The following is a 14,177-nucleotide window of genomic DNA, read 5'->3' as shown; positions in this document are numbered from 1 at the left end:
GTAAATAATTTCAGTGAGAAACCTAAAGTTTGTGAAAAAGTGAACAATTTTTTTCATCGCATTTGGTGGTGAAATGGTAGCATGAAATATACCAAAATGGGCCTAGATCAATACTTTGGGATGTCTTCTAAAAAAAATATATATATAGATGTCAAGTAATATTCAGGGATTCCTGAAAGATATCAGTGTTCTAATGTAACTAGCGCTAATTTTGAAAAAAAAAAGTAGTTTGGAAATAGCAAAGTGCTACTTGTATTTATGGCCCTATAAGTTGCAAAAAAAGCATAGAACATGTAAACATTGGGTATTTCTAAACTCAGGACAAAATTTAGAAACTATTTAGCATGGTTTGTTTTTGGTGGTTGTAGATGTGTAACAGATTTTGGGGGTCAAAGTTAGAAAAAGTGTGGGTTTTTTCCATTTTTCCTCATATTTTATAATTTTTTTATAGTAAATTATAAGATATCATGAAAATAATGATATCTTTAGAAAGTCCATTTAATGGCGAGGAAAAACGGTATATAATATGTGTGGGTACAGTAAATGAGTAAGAGGGAAATTACAGCTAAACACAAACACAGCAGAAATTTAAAAATAGCCTTGGTCCCAAACGGACAGAAAATGGAAAAGTGATGTGGTCATTAAGGGGTTAAAAAATAGTCCAGTATATTTTATGTTGTCTTACATTATCATTTAAAAATAATTGTAGCATCTCAAAAGCAATGTCCTTAGTTATAGAAAATAAAATCATTTTGACATCTATTTCACCATCTCTTCCCTGTCAGGAGATTGTACTTGGGCACCTGAAATTTACTTTTTCACTTCACTGATGCTGTTAGTCAATCCTATGTATGCATCAATTAATTCCCTATACCTTAGTCACAATTAGGTAGATACTACGTGACCCACACTTATTATGCACTTGTATTTATTCCTAAAGGCAGCAGGTGGCAGTCTAGAGCTAGCTTGATGTGTTCCCATTCTAGTTAAAGCTGTAGTGCCCCTTTCTATGTTGATAATGCTAGATACAGAAATACTAATTGAGAAAAGGCAAGTTAGTTGTCCTGTTATATGTTTGACTATAAACAAAATGGTTTTAAATGCTGATTATACAGACACATCTTATATCTTAGAAAATTATACTTTAAAACTAATAGTTATTTTGATATTTTTTTTTTTACAGCCAGAGAATCTTGCCCAGAAGCTTCCAAACCTTGTTGAATTGTAAGTGGTAATTTATTCTTTGTCACAGCAGTTTTAGTGTTGTTCAGTTACTCAGTTACTTCAAAGGGCAGTTTACTTACCCAAGTGTTGTACACTCATTTTATAAATGTCTCTCCTCTCTATTCTCTCTTCTCTATTCTCTCCTCTCTATTCTCTCCTCTCTCTCCCCCTGCTATTACATGGTTTTTTTTTAATGTGCATTTTTGGATTATACAGTTCTGCTATATTTAATGTTACATACGGTTTACAGAAGGGGTGGTTCAGGATTGCAATGGTTAAATCTCTTCTTCAGCCTGCAAAGCAGGACGATGTGATGCCACAAAAAAACCCACATAATCTGGAGCTCCCTCCTCACCCTTTTTGGGGGAAGGCCCTACTACAGACAGACACTCCCAAACAATGACAATTGCCAAATTGCTTCTGACCATTTGGCCAAATCTGATCCCATTTAACCGGCCTCTTACCCCTGTTCCATACCCAGTTCTTTATCTCTTCCACCGATGAGGCTTGGCTGTTCTGATTGGCTTAACCAACCAAGGCCCGCCCCAAGTCTGCACTGTTAGCTCTTATGCAGGCTGAAATAAACCAGCCATGCAGCCTAAAAACAAACAAACTGCAGCCGACAAGCAGTAGCAAGTGGGGTGCACCCATGGGTGTCTTGGGGACCTAAAACTAGGGCCCTGCACATAATTTTAAGGCAACACTACTGCCCAGGTTTATCAAGCCCTGTCTTAAAGGTTTAAAGGGACACTGTACTATAAAATTGCTTTCGACTTAATGTGTTTCCAACAACTTGCTATACCAGCTGTGCTGTAGAGTATTAAAGTGAATGTAAATTTTGATGCTAAAGTGCCCGATTTTTAAAAATTTAAACAGGGGCACTTTAATTCATCTAAATTTACATTTCACTCATGTTGTGAAAAAAAAACCTTACCTTTTTTAAACTTGACAGCAGCTCCAGCTTCCTCCGGTCACCGCAAGCCATTTCTGAATCAGTGTCTGATTCAACGGGGGAATCAGTGTCTGATTCACCGCCGTGATTGGAGGAAGCCGGATTCCTCATTTCAGACCCAGAAAGAGGCTTTGCAACTGGTGGAGGAAGCAGGAGCTGCTGTGAAGATTAAAAGGTACGTTTTTTTTTTTTTTTTTTCACAACAGGAGTGAAATGTAAATTTTGATGAATTAAACTGCCCCTGTTTTTAATCTAATTTTTAAAAACCGGGCACTTTAGCATCAAAATTTACATTCACTTTAAGTGTGTGATAAATTACTCAATGTTTTTAAATATGAAATAGCTGGTTTTGTTAATTGAAAATATGAGTCATTAATATATGCTAAGCTTGCAGAAAGAGCAGACCTCCTTATCTTTCTCTCTATCTCGAAAGTCATCTTCATCTTATCTCTCTGTCTATACACAATTGAAAATCAAGATTTTAGTACCTATATCTCCCACGCTTGATTACATCAGCCTCTTGATTGCATAGCTTTTCTTCTGAGAATACAGCTGTATTCATATCCTCAGTTAAGGTGGTGGTTTGAACAGGCTAAAGCAGCTATTTCACATGAGAAAATAAAGTTAAAATATCTGTTTGTAAGCAGTTTAATACACTTCAACAGGTAAAATTAATCATTGAGAACACATTAAAGAGGAGAGCATTTTATAGTGCACTGTCCCTTTTAAATGCGATCTTTATAACAGAATTTCTTAGCTTTGCAGGGAGATCCAAGACACTGGACTTTGAGTGCGCCTTTTTTAGGACACTTCAAGGATTTCAGTAGAGACCCGGTCTCTGCATGTATAAATTGCTAGCATTTCATGGGAACATAAAGTGGACAAGAAGACTCAGAAAAAAACTAGATACAGTCTGTCAATTTATTAAAGGTGCTTTCTACAACAGAACATCTGTATCCTTTTGATTTATTTGCTCAGTAATGATATATTTTTTCATACACTGGAAGCGCTGAGCATACAGTTTTGATAGAGGAACCCATCTCTCATGAATAGGATCATTATGTTGCCATGATGCCTGGTTCTATCTGTTGTGAAATGTATGTGTCCCCAAGGAACTCAGATGAACAGGTCAATTCACAAATCTGCTGTTAATAACTAATGATGAAACAAATATTACTGCAGATTATTTGTGTAGAATGAATACCCCTTAGCTGGCAGATAAAATGCAACACAGTGGCAATGTGGTGCACAGAAAACTAGTAATCTCTGACATGTATCTTACTCAGCATAACATAGAAATAGTCTGAAGAACAGATGTGTGCTATTATTTTGTGCTGTAGCTAGAACGCTGCACATTTCTAGATATTTAATTTGCTTGTTCAGAACAACTGTGGCTACTGCTTCAGGGTACCGAAGAAATTCATGACAATTAAAAACTTTATTAATTCGTTTAAGCCCCATTCATATACTAACACTAATTGGTGATGGGGCCATTGACAGCTCATGGGTTTTACAGTTTTTTTTTTTTTATTACTAAGTAAGCGCTCATCATCAGAGCCCAGGTTATTGCAAAATGTTTCTAATCTTTCAAATGCAGTGTTGTGTTAGAATACCATGTCATTCCAACTCAAACCACTGGATGGATTTACTTTGCTTTACAACCTGTGTAGTGTTTATCAGTGCAGGCTGGGATTCTAGTGGAATGTGTGTCCCTTTAAGACTTTCAGAGCTGTCATGAAGTGACTGGGGATCCTAGAGGAGAATTTCAAGATACTTAAAATGAATTTCAAAAGTCAAAAATATTTTCTATGAACAAGGAGTCTCAGGCAGCTACTGTAATTCATACTGGCAGATATTTGGCGTTTGAATCTGTTTTTACAAGTTTCACAATGATTTCTCGTTAACTAGCTCATACAGCAGATGTAACTTTTTTTGTAACCATTTTATTTGGCACTAAGGTTGTCACATATTGTAACTAATAATTCCTGGTATTTTATCAGTACAATACAGTTTTGTGCACAACTGGCATTTTCAAAAAAGAATGTTGGTTATTGACAGAAGATGATACAAACATAAACCATGTTTTCTTTCTTAAGATATGCAGAGTCCACAACGTCATTCAGTTAAGTAGGAATATCACTCCTGGCCAGCAGGAGGAGGCAAAGAGCACCAACAGCAAAGTCCCCTACCCATAATCCTGAGTCATTCTCTTTGCCTCTGTTAATGGAGGAGGTGAAGTTTGGTGTCTGAAGAAATTAATTCCTTTTTCGGGTACTTTTCCCTGCAAGCAAGGATTTGGCTTTAGCTGAGTCCACGTCAATCTCTTCAGTAGAGTAGTGGTGGCTTTTAAGCAGTTAAGAAGTTGTGAGGTAGTCCTTGCTTTGTTTCCTAACATATTGCTGCCCATGGTACAGAAAGCCAGAGTTGGTTACTCTGTTCTTTCTTTCTCCTGTTAAGTGTAGTCAGTCCACGGGTCATCCATTACTTATGGGATATTAACTCCTCCCCAACAGGAAGTGCAAGAGGATCACCCAAGCAGAGCTGCTATATAGCTCCTCCCCTCTACGTCACACCCAGTCATTCTCTTGCACCCAACTAATAGATGGGATGTGTGAGAGGACTGTGGTGATTAAACTTAGTTTTTATATCTTCAATCAAAAGTTTGTTATTTTAAACGACACCGGAGTGTGTTGTTTTCTTCTCAGGCAGCATTTGAAGAAGAATCTACCTGAGTTTTTGTGTATGATCTTAGCGGACGTAACTAAGATCCATTTGCTGTTCTCTGCCATTCTGAGGAGTGAGGTAACTTCAGAACAGGGGACAGCGGGCAGGTTCACCTGCAAAGAGGTATGTTGCAGTATATTATTTTCTAAGGAATGGAATTGACTGAGAAAATACTGCTAATACCGATATAATGTAAGTACAGCCTTAAATGCAGTAGTAGCAACTGGTATCAGGCTGATATGTATGTATGTTTACACTTAAGTATTTCTGGGGAATGGCACTTCACTGGGAAAATACTGTATGCATATAACTTTTAGCCTAACTTGCAGTGTGAGCGACTAGCAGCAGGCTTTTAATGACATTTCATAAATTAAGATTTTAAACGTTTGCTGACATGTTAAATCGTTTAATTATCTGAGGTACTTGGTGAAAAATTGTTTTGGGCGTTATTTTCCACATGGCTGTCGTTTGTTTTGAATTAAAACAGTTTACTGAGCTTCCCTCACTGTTGTATTGTGAGTGGGAGGGGCCTATTTTGGCGCTTTTACTACGCATCAGAAATTCAGTCACAGTCTGCCTTCTTCTCCCTGCATGATCCAGGACGTCTCTACAGAGCTCAGGGGTCTTCAAAACTAGTTTTGAGGGAGGTAATCACTCACAGCAGACCCGTGAGACTGTGCTTTGACTGTGATAAAAACGTTTATATTTTCAATTGTCATCCGTTTTTTCTGATATTAAGGGTTAATCATCCATTGCTAATGAGTGCAATCCTTTGCTAAATTTATGCATTTACTGTGAAAATTTGGTTTCTATAACTAATCCGGTTCATTGTTATTCAACTGTGACAGTTTTTGTGTGCTTCTTAAAGGCACAGTAACGTTTTGCATATTGCTTGTAAATTTAGTTGAAAAGTATTTCCAAGCTTGCTAGTCTAATTGCTAGTTTGTTTAACCCCTTAAGGACCAGCGACGTACCCTGTATGTCGCTGGCCTTTTTTTGGGACTTGATTGTTTTATAGCACGTTCTTGCCACCAGTGTTGAGACTGCTCTATTCCACAAAGCCTGCTGGAGGGAGTGCATTAATAGTGTGTTCTTGCTAGACTTGTGCTATTATGTCCTGAAAAAGCCCTTAACGACCAGTGACATACAGGGTACATTGTGGTCATTAAGGGGTTAAACATGTCTGACACAGAGGAATCTCTTTGTGCAATATGTTCAAAAGCCAAGGTGGAGCCCAATAGAAATTTATGTACTAATTGCATTGATGCTACTTTAAATAAAAGCCAATCTGTACATGTTAAGCAACATTCACCAGACAACGAGGGGGAAGTTATGCCGACTAACTTGCCTCACGTGTCAGTACCTGCATCTCCCGCTCAGGAGGTGCGTGATATTGTAACGCCAAGTACATCAGGGCGGCCATTACAAATCACTTTACAAGACATGGCTAATGTTATGACTGAAGTTTTGTCTAAATTGCCAGAACTTAGGGGTAAACGAGATCACTCTGGGGTGAGAACAGAGTGCGCTGATAATGCTAGGGCCATATCTGATACTGCGTCACAATTTGCAGAACATGAGGACGGAGAGCTTCATTCTGCGGGTGACGGATCTGATCCAAATAAACTGGATTCAGACATTTCAAATTTTAAGTTTAAGCTGGAAAACCTCCGTGTATTACTAGGGGAGGTGTTAGCGGCTCTGAATGATTGTAACACAGTTGCAATCCCAGAGAAAATGTGTAGGTTGGATAAATATTTTGCGGTACCGACGAGTACTGACGTTTTTCCTATACCTAAGAGACTTACTGAAATTGTTACTAAGGAGTGGGATAGACCCGGTGTGCCTTTCTCACCCCCTCCTATATTCAGAAAAATGTTTCCAATAGACGCCACCACACGGGACTTATGGCAAACGGTCCCTAAGGTGGAGGGAGCAGTTTCTACTTTAGCTAAGCGTACCACTATCCCGGTGGAGGATAGCTGTGCCTTTTCAGATCCAATGGATAAAAAGTTAGAGGGTTACCTTAAGAAAATGTTTGTTCAACAAGGTTTTATATTGCAACCCCTTGCATGCATTGCGCCTGTCACGGCTGCGGCAGCATTTTGGTTTGAGTCTCTGGAAGAGACACTTGACTCAGCCCCATTAGATGAGATTACACACAAGCTTAAAACCCTTAAGCTAGCTAATTCATTTATTTCTGATGCCGTTGTACATTTAACTAAACTTACGGCTAAGAATTCCGGATTCGCCATTCAGGCGCGCAGAGCGCTGTGGCTAAAATCCTGGTCAGCTGATGTAACTTCTAAATCTAAATTACTTAACATACCTTTCAAGGGGCAGACATTATTCGGGCCCGGTTTGAAAGAAATTATCGCTGATATTACGGGAGGTAAAGGCCATGCCCTGCCTCAAGACAGAGCCAAACCAAGGGCTAGACAGTCTAATTTTCGTGCCTTTCGTAACTTCAAGGCAGGAACAGCATCAACTTCCTCTGCTCCAAAACAGGAAGGAGCTGTTGCTCGCTACAGACAAGGCTGGAAACCTAACCAGACCTGGAACAAGGGCAAGCAGGCCAGAAAACCTGCTGCTGCCCCTAAGACAGCATGAAGTGAGGGCCCCCGATCCGGAAACGGATCTAGTGGGGGGCAGACTCTCTCTCTTCGCCCAGGCTTGGGCAAGAGATGTCCAGGATCCCTGGGCGTTGGAGATCATATCTCAGGGATATCTTCTGGACTTCAAAGCTTCTCCTCCACAAGGGAGATTTCACCTTTCAAGGTTGTCAACAAACCAGATAAAGAAAGAGGCGTTTCTACGCTGTGTACAAGACCTTTTACTAATGGGAGTGATCCACCCAGTTCCGCGGTCGGAACACGGACAAGGGTTTTACTCAAATCTGTTTGTGGTTCCCAAAAAAGAGGGAACCTTCAGACCAATATTGGATTTAAAGATCCTAAACAAATTCCTAAGAGTTCCATCGTTCAAAATGGAAACTATTCGGACAATCTTACCCATGATCCAAAGAGGTCAGTACATGACCACAGTGGATTTAAAGGATGCTTACCTTCACATACCGATTCACAAAGAACATTACCGGTATCTAAGGTTTGCCTTCCTAGACAGGCATTACCAGTTTGTAGCTCTTCCCTTCGGGTTGGCTACGGCTCCAAGAATCTTTACAAAGGTCCTGGGCTCTCTTCTGGCGGTACTAAGACCGCGAGGAATTTCGGTAGCTCCGTACCTAGACGACATTCTGATACAAGCGTCAAGCTTCCAAACTGCCAAGTCTCATACAGAGTTAGTACTGGCATTTCTAAGGTCGCATGGGTGGAAAGTGAACGAGGAGAAGAGTTCTCTCTTACCACTCACAAGAGTTCCCTTCTTGGGGACTCTTATAGATTCTGTAGAAATGAAAATTTACCTGACAGAGGACAGGTTAACAAAGCTTCTAAATGCTTGCCGTGTCCTTCATTCCATTCAACACCCGTCAGTGGCTCAATGCATGGAGGTAATCGGCTTAATGGTAGCGGCAATGGACATAGTTCCTTTTGCACGCCTGCATCTCAGACCGCTGCAATTGTGCATGCTAAGTCAGTGGAATGGGGATTACTCAGATTTGTCCCCTATGCTGAATCTGGATCAAGAGACCAGAGATTCTCTTCTATGGTGGCTTTCTCGGCCACATCTGTCCAGGGGGATGCCCTTCAGCAGGCCAGACTGGACAATTGTAACAACAGACGCCAGCCTACTAGGTTGGGGCGCTGTCTGGAATTCCCTGAAGGCTCAGGGATCATGGACTCAAGAGGAGAGTCTCCTTCCAATAAACATTCTGGAATTGAGAGCAGTTCTCAATGCCCTTCTGGCTTGGCCTCAGTTAGCAACTCTGAGGTTCATCAGGTTTCAGTCGGACAACATCACGACTGTGGCTTACATCAACCATCAGGGAGGGACAAGGAGTTCCCTAGCGATGATGGAAGTATCAAAGATAATTCGCTGGGCAGAGTCTCACTCTTGCCACCTGTCAGCGATCCACATCCCAGGCGTGGAGAACTGGGAGGCGGATTTTCTAAGTCGCCAGACTTTTCATCCGGGGGAGTGGGAACTTCATCCGGAGGTCTTTGCCCAAATACTTTGATGTTGGGGCAAACCAGATATGGATCTCATGGCGTCTCGCCAGAACGCCAAGCTTCCTTGTTACGGGTCCAGGTCCAGGGACCCGGGAGCGGTCCTGATAGATGCTTTGACAGCACCTTGGACCTTCAAGATGGCTTATGTGTTTCCACCCTTCCCGATGCTTCCTCGTCTGATTGCCAGGATCAAACAGGAGAAAGCATCGGTGATTCTAATAGCGCCTGCGTGGCCACACAGGACCTGGTATGCAGATCTAGTGGACATGTCATCCTGTCCACCTTGGTCTCTGCCTCTGAGACAGGACCTTCTAATTCAGGGTCCTTTCAAACATCAAAATCTAATTTCTCTGAAGCTGACTGCATGGAAATTGAACGCTTGATTTTATCAAAGCGTGGATTTTCGGAGTCAGTAATTGACACCTTAATACAGGCTAGGAAACCTGTTACCAGGAAAATTTACCATAAGATATGGCGTAAATACTTACACTGGTGTGAATCCAAGAGTTACTCATGGAGTAAGGTTAGGATTCCTAGGATATTGTCTTTTCTACAAGAAGGTTTAGAAAAGGGTTTATCTGCAAGTTCTTTAAAGGGACAGATCTCAGCTCTGTTCATCCTTTTACACAAACGTCTGTCAGAAGTTCCAGACGTTCAGGCTTTTTGTCAGGCTTTGGCTAGGATTAAGCCTGTGTTTAAGACTGTAGCTCCACCGTGGAGCTTAAACTTAGTTCTTAACGTTTTACAGGGTGTTCCGTTTGAACCCCTTCATTCCATTGATATCAAGCTATTATCTTGGAAAGTTCTGTTTTTAATGGCTATTTCCTCGGCTCGTAGAGTCTCTGAGTTATCAGTCTTACATTGTGATTCTCCTTATCTGATTTTTCATTCAGATAAGGTAGTTCTGCGTACTAAACCTGGGTTCTTACCTAAGGTAGTCACTAACAAGAATATCAATCAAGAGATTGTTGTTCCATCATTGTGCCCTAACCCTTCTTCAAAGAAGGAACGACTTCTGCATAATCTAGACGTAGTCCGTGCCCTGAAATTTTATTTACAGGCAACTAAAGATTTTCGCCAAACTTCTTCCCTGTTTGTCGTTTATTCTGGACAGAGGAAAGGTCAAAAAGCATCTGCTACCTCCCTCTCTTTTTGGCTTCGTAGCATAATACGTTTAGCCTATGAGACTGCTGGACAGCAACCTCCTGAAAGGATTACAGCTCATTCTACTAGAGCTGTGGCTTCCACTTGGGCCTTTAAGAATGAGGCCTCTGTTGAACAGATTTGCAAGGCTGCAACTTGGTCTTCTCTTCATACTTTTTCCAAATTTTACAAATTTGACACTTTTGCTTCTTCGGAGGCTGTTTTTGGGAGAAAGGTTCTTCAGGCAGTGGTTCCTTCCGTATAAAGATCCTGCCTGTCCCTCCCGTCATCCGTGTACTTTAGCTTTGGTATTGGTATCCCATAAGTAATGGATGACCCGTGGACTGACTACACTTAACAGGAGAAAACATAATTTATGCTTACCTGATAAATTCCTTTCTCCTGTAGTGTAGTCAGTCCACGGCCCGCCCTGTTTTTTATGGCAGGTCTAAATTTTTAAATTATACTCCAGTCACCACTGCACCCTATAGTTTCTCCTTTCTCGTTTGGTTTTCGGTCGAATGACTGGGTGTGACGTAGAGGGGAGGAGCTATATAGCAGCTCTGCTTGGGTGATCCTCTTGCACTTCCTGTTGGGGAGGAGTTAATATCCCATAAGTAATGGATGACCTGTGGACTGACTACACTACAGGAGAAAGGAATTTATCAGGTAAGCATAAATTATGTTTTTTCTACAGGTCTCTGTAAGGAGTATGTGTCCTTTCACGCCTTGTGAGCTGTCTTCCTGCCGGACAGCTAGACTCCAGGTAAGTGCTTTTGTCTTCTAGGTCTTGGAGACTTGCACTTCAGAAGAATATGTCATATGCAGTAGATGGGGACATTTTTAAAATCCTTTATACAGGATTTTTGTGGGCAGGCACATTATGTATGTTGAGACTAGGGATTAACCTTCCCTTTATTGGGACGTTTTTCCTCTCTGGTCTAATTTTGTTGAAATACTTTATTAGTATGTGTGTGTCTTATGTTTTATATAGGGATTTTTGTATAAATTTAAAATTTGGCAGTTGGTTTTCTTTGCTTGCTTAGCTAGAACAGGCTAACTGACAATCTGCTTGAGTTTGAAACCAGCTTCAGCTATTTGCATCTTATGTTGTAGCAGAGGGGAACGTGCGCCTTTTACTTGCTGCGTAGTTTCCTCTCTCTGCCGGTCATGTGACCTCTCTCTGCTGTCGGATATTCACGGAGCGGCGTCATTGAATTTCAGTCTCGATCTACTATACGATCGTTTTAGAGACTTCTGGCAGCCAAATTGTGGTATTAAAAATTCTTAAAGTGACAGTGTATTTAAAAAAAATCTACAATTTGGGGAATTTTTTATTTAATATTATGGACATGGACCAATATGCTGTGTTTTTTGACAAATGCTTGTTATGCCTAGAGGCACAAATAGTTTTGCCTATGCAATTCTGTGCTGCATGCTTAGCTAGAACACTTCAATGTAAAGATAAATTGTTGCCCTCTGAGCCCAATGTCTCTCAGGATGATACTGTTCAGGCAATGCCACAGCTTTCTCCTCAAACGTCCCAAGCCTCTATGGCATTACATACAGTGCCCTGCAGTTCCTCTGAGCCTCCTTGAGGAGTTTATTTGCCTGCAGATTTTGGTGCACAGGTCTCTTCTGCGGTATTTGCAGCATTATCTGCTTTTCCTATGCGGAAAAAACGCAAGAGGAAAATTAGACATTCAGATAGTAAGAATTCTGTTCCACCTACTGCTAGGCAGGTTGCCCTCCCTCATAAGTCTGATGAGGAGGATACGGTGTGAATCTAAGAGCTACTCTTGGAGTAGGGTCAGGATTACTAGAATTTTGTCTTTTCTCCAGGAAGGTCTGGAGAAAGGGTTGTCAGTCAGTCAGATTTCGGCATTATCTATTTTGTTACACAAGCGTCTGGTGGATGTGCCAGATGCTCAATCTTTTTGTCAGGCCCTGGTCATAATCAGGCCTGTGTTTTAAACCTGTTGGTCCTCCTTGGAGCCTTAATTTTGTTCTTAACGTTTTGCAGCAGGATCCGTTTGAGCCAATGCATTCCATAAATATTAAGTTGCTATCTTGGAAGGTTTTGTTTCTTATTGCTATCTCTCTTCTGCTCTGAGAGTTTCGGAACTCTTGGCTTTGGAGTGTGATTCGCCTTACCTTATCTTTTATGCGGATAAGGCGGTTCCTCGTACTAAATTGGGGTTTCTTCCTAAAGTGGTTTCGGATAGAAATCTTAATCAGTAAATTGTTGTTTCTTCTCTCTGTCCCAATCCTTCTTCTTATAAAGAACGTCTGTTGCACAACTTGAATGTTGTGCGTGCTCTAAAAGTCTACCTACAGGCGATTAAGGATTTTCGCCAGTCTTCTGCCCTGTTTGTTTGTTTGTTTCTCAGGAAAGCATAAGGGTAAGAAGGCTACTTCTACTTCTCTTTCCCTCTGGTTGAGAAGTATGATTCGTTTTGCTTATAAGACTGCTGTACAGCAGTCTCCTGAGAGAATTATAGCTCATTCCACTAGGGTTGTCTCCTTTTCTTGGGCTTTCAAAGATGAAGCTTCTGTGGAACAGCTTGCAAGGCTGCAACTTGGTCCTCTCTGCATACTTTTTCCAAATTTGATACTTTTGCCTCGGCTGAGGCCTCTTTTGGAAGAAATGTTCTTTAAGCGGTGGAGCCTTCTGTTAAGGTCTGCCTATCTTGTTCTCCCTCCCTGTTCATTCTGTGTCCTCTAGCTTGGGTATTGGTTCCCACTAGTAATTGAATTACGTTGTGGACTCTCCATATCTTAGGAAAGAAAACAAAATGTATGCTTACCTGAAAAATGTCTTTCTTTCCGGATATGGAGAGTCCACAACCCCACCCTTTATTAAGACAGTTATTTTTGATCAAACCTCAGGCACCTCTACACCTTGGTGTTATTCTTTTTCCATTTCCCTTCCGTCGAATGACTGGGGATTATGGGTAGGGGAGTGACACTTAACAGCTTTGCTGTTGGTGCTCTTTGCCTCCTCCTGCTGGCAAGGAGTGATATTCCCACTAGTAATTGAATGATGTTATGGACTCTCTATATCCGGAAAGAAAGACTTTTATCAGGTAAGCATAAATTTTGTTTTCGTCTACTATATATATTTTTAATTTTCTATAAAAAGAACAGCATGTAAAGCTGCTTCATAGTTTCACTTCAAGCTGGTTAAAATATTGAAGCGGATTTAACTTACGCCATATTCTAAGCAGCTTGCTGTAATTACTTTCACATATGCATAAATAAGCCTTAGTACCAATACCTCTGTACACTTCTTGGTCTATATGTATTGGCATTGATTGTATTGATTTTAGTTGACAGCCTCTCATATTGTCTTGGAAATGAAAGTATTCTTAAAGGTAAAGAGAATGTTGCATAACTATATTTATATCTATCTAGTTTCATTTACTGCAAACCAGAAAAATATCAATTTTTTTTCCAGCTTTTGAAAAAAGCTGATTTGTGCATTGAAGTATTAACTTGGCAAAAAAGATTTAGCTTTTTTAAACCACCAATGCATATGCTAAATGTAAGACATTTCCTACAAGCTGAAATAGTAAGAGGGACTTCTAGTATCATAGCTACTATTAAAGGGACATTCAATACATTTTTATAAGCACAATATAGAGGCTATTCCCACCTCCCTCTAGTCATGGTTGCTGTCATGTTTAAATGGATATTTCACTATATTTCAGTGCTTATGTGTCTGCACATGTGCAGAAACTCTCCTTCAGATACCTGCAATGTAACCTAGGTTCCATAATGGCAGCACCCATAATTAGAGGGAGGTGCACGAATTGTATTTAATGTCCCTTTAAGTGATACATAAATCTGTAAAAGCACTGGAGACCTGAAACATAACTCCTGTCAGGAGTGATAACATGGTATTGGGCAAATAGTAGTCTTCTAACAAATTCAGTCATTGTAAGTATGAGCAATGTGCAGAAACCGTCACATACATAATTCAGCAAGATAAAGGGATTTTTTTTTTT

General features: G+C 40.5%; 1 protein-coding gene across 1 annotated transcript in view; it reads left to right on the top strand.

Annotated features, from left to right (window-relative positions):
• Nucleotides 1-14,177, top strand: part of LRRC28 (leucine rich repeat containing 28) — a 107,157-nt gene that overhangs the window by 38,236 nt on the left and 54,744 nt on the right. Inside the window, 1 exon segment of the mRNA XM_053717614.1 lies at nt 1,184-1,224. Coding sequence (XP_053573589.1) covers nt 1,184-1,224 — 41 coding nt within the window.

This window comes from Bombina bombina, chromosome 6 (assembly GCF_027579735.1).
Source record: "Bombina bombina isolate aBomBom1 chromosome 6, aBomBom1.pri, whole genome shotgun sequence".
Lineage (NCBI taxonomy): Eukaryota > Metazoa > Chordata > Amphibia > Anura > Bombinatoridae > Bombina > Bombina bombina.
Note: the sequence above shows the minus strand (reverse complement) of the source record. Positions and strands in the feature narration are given on the sequence as shown.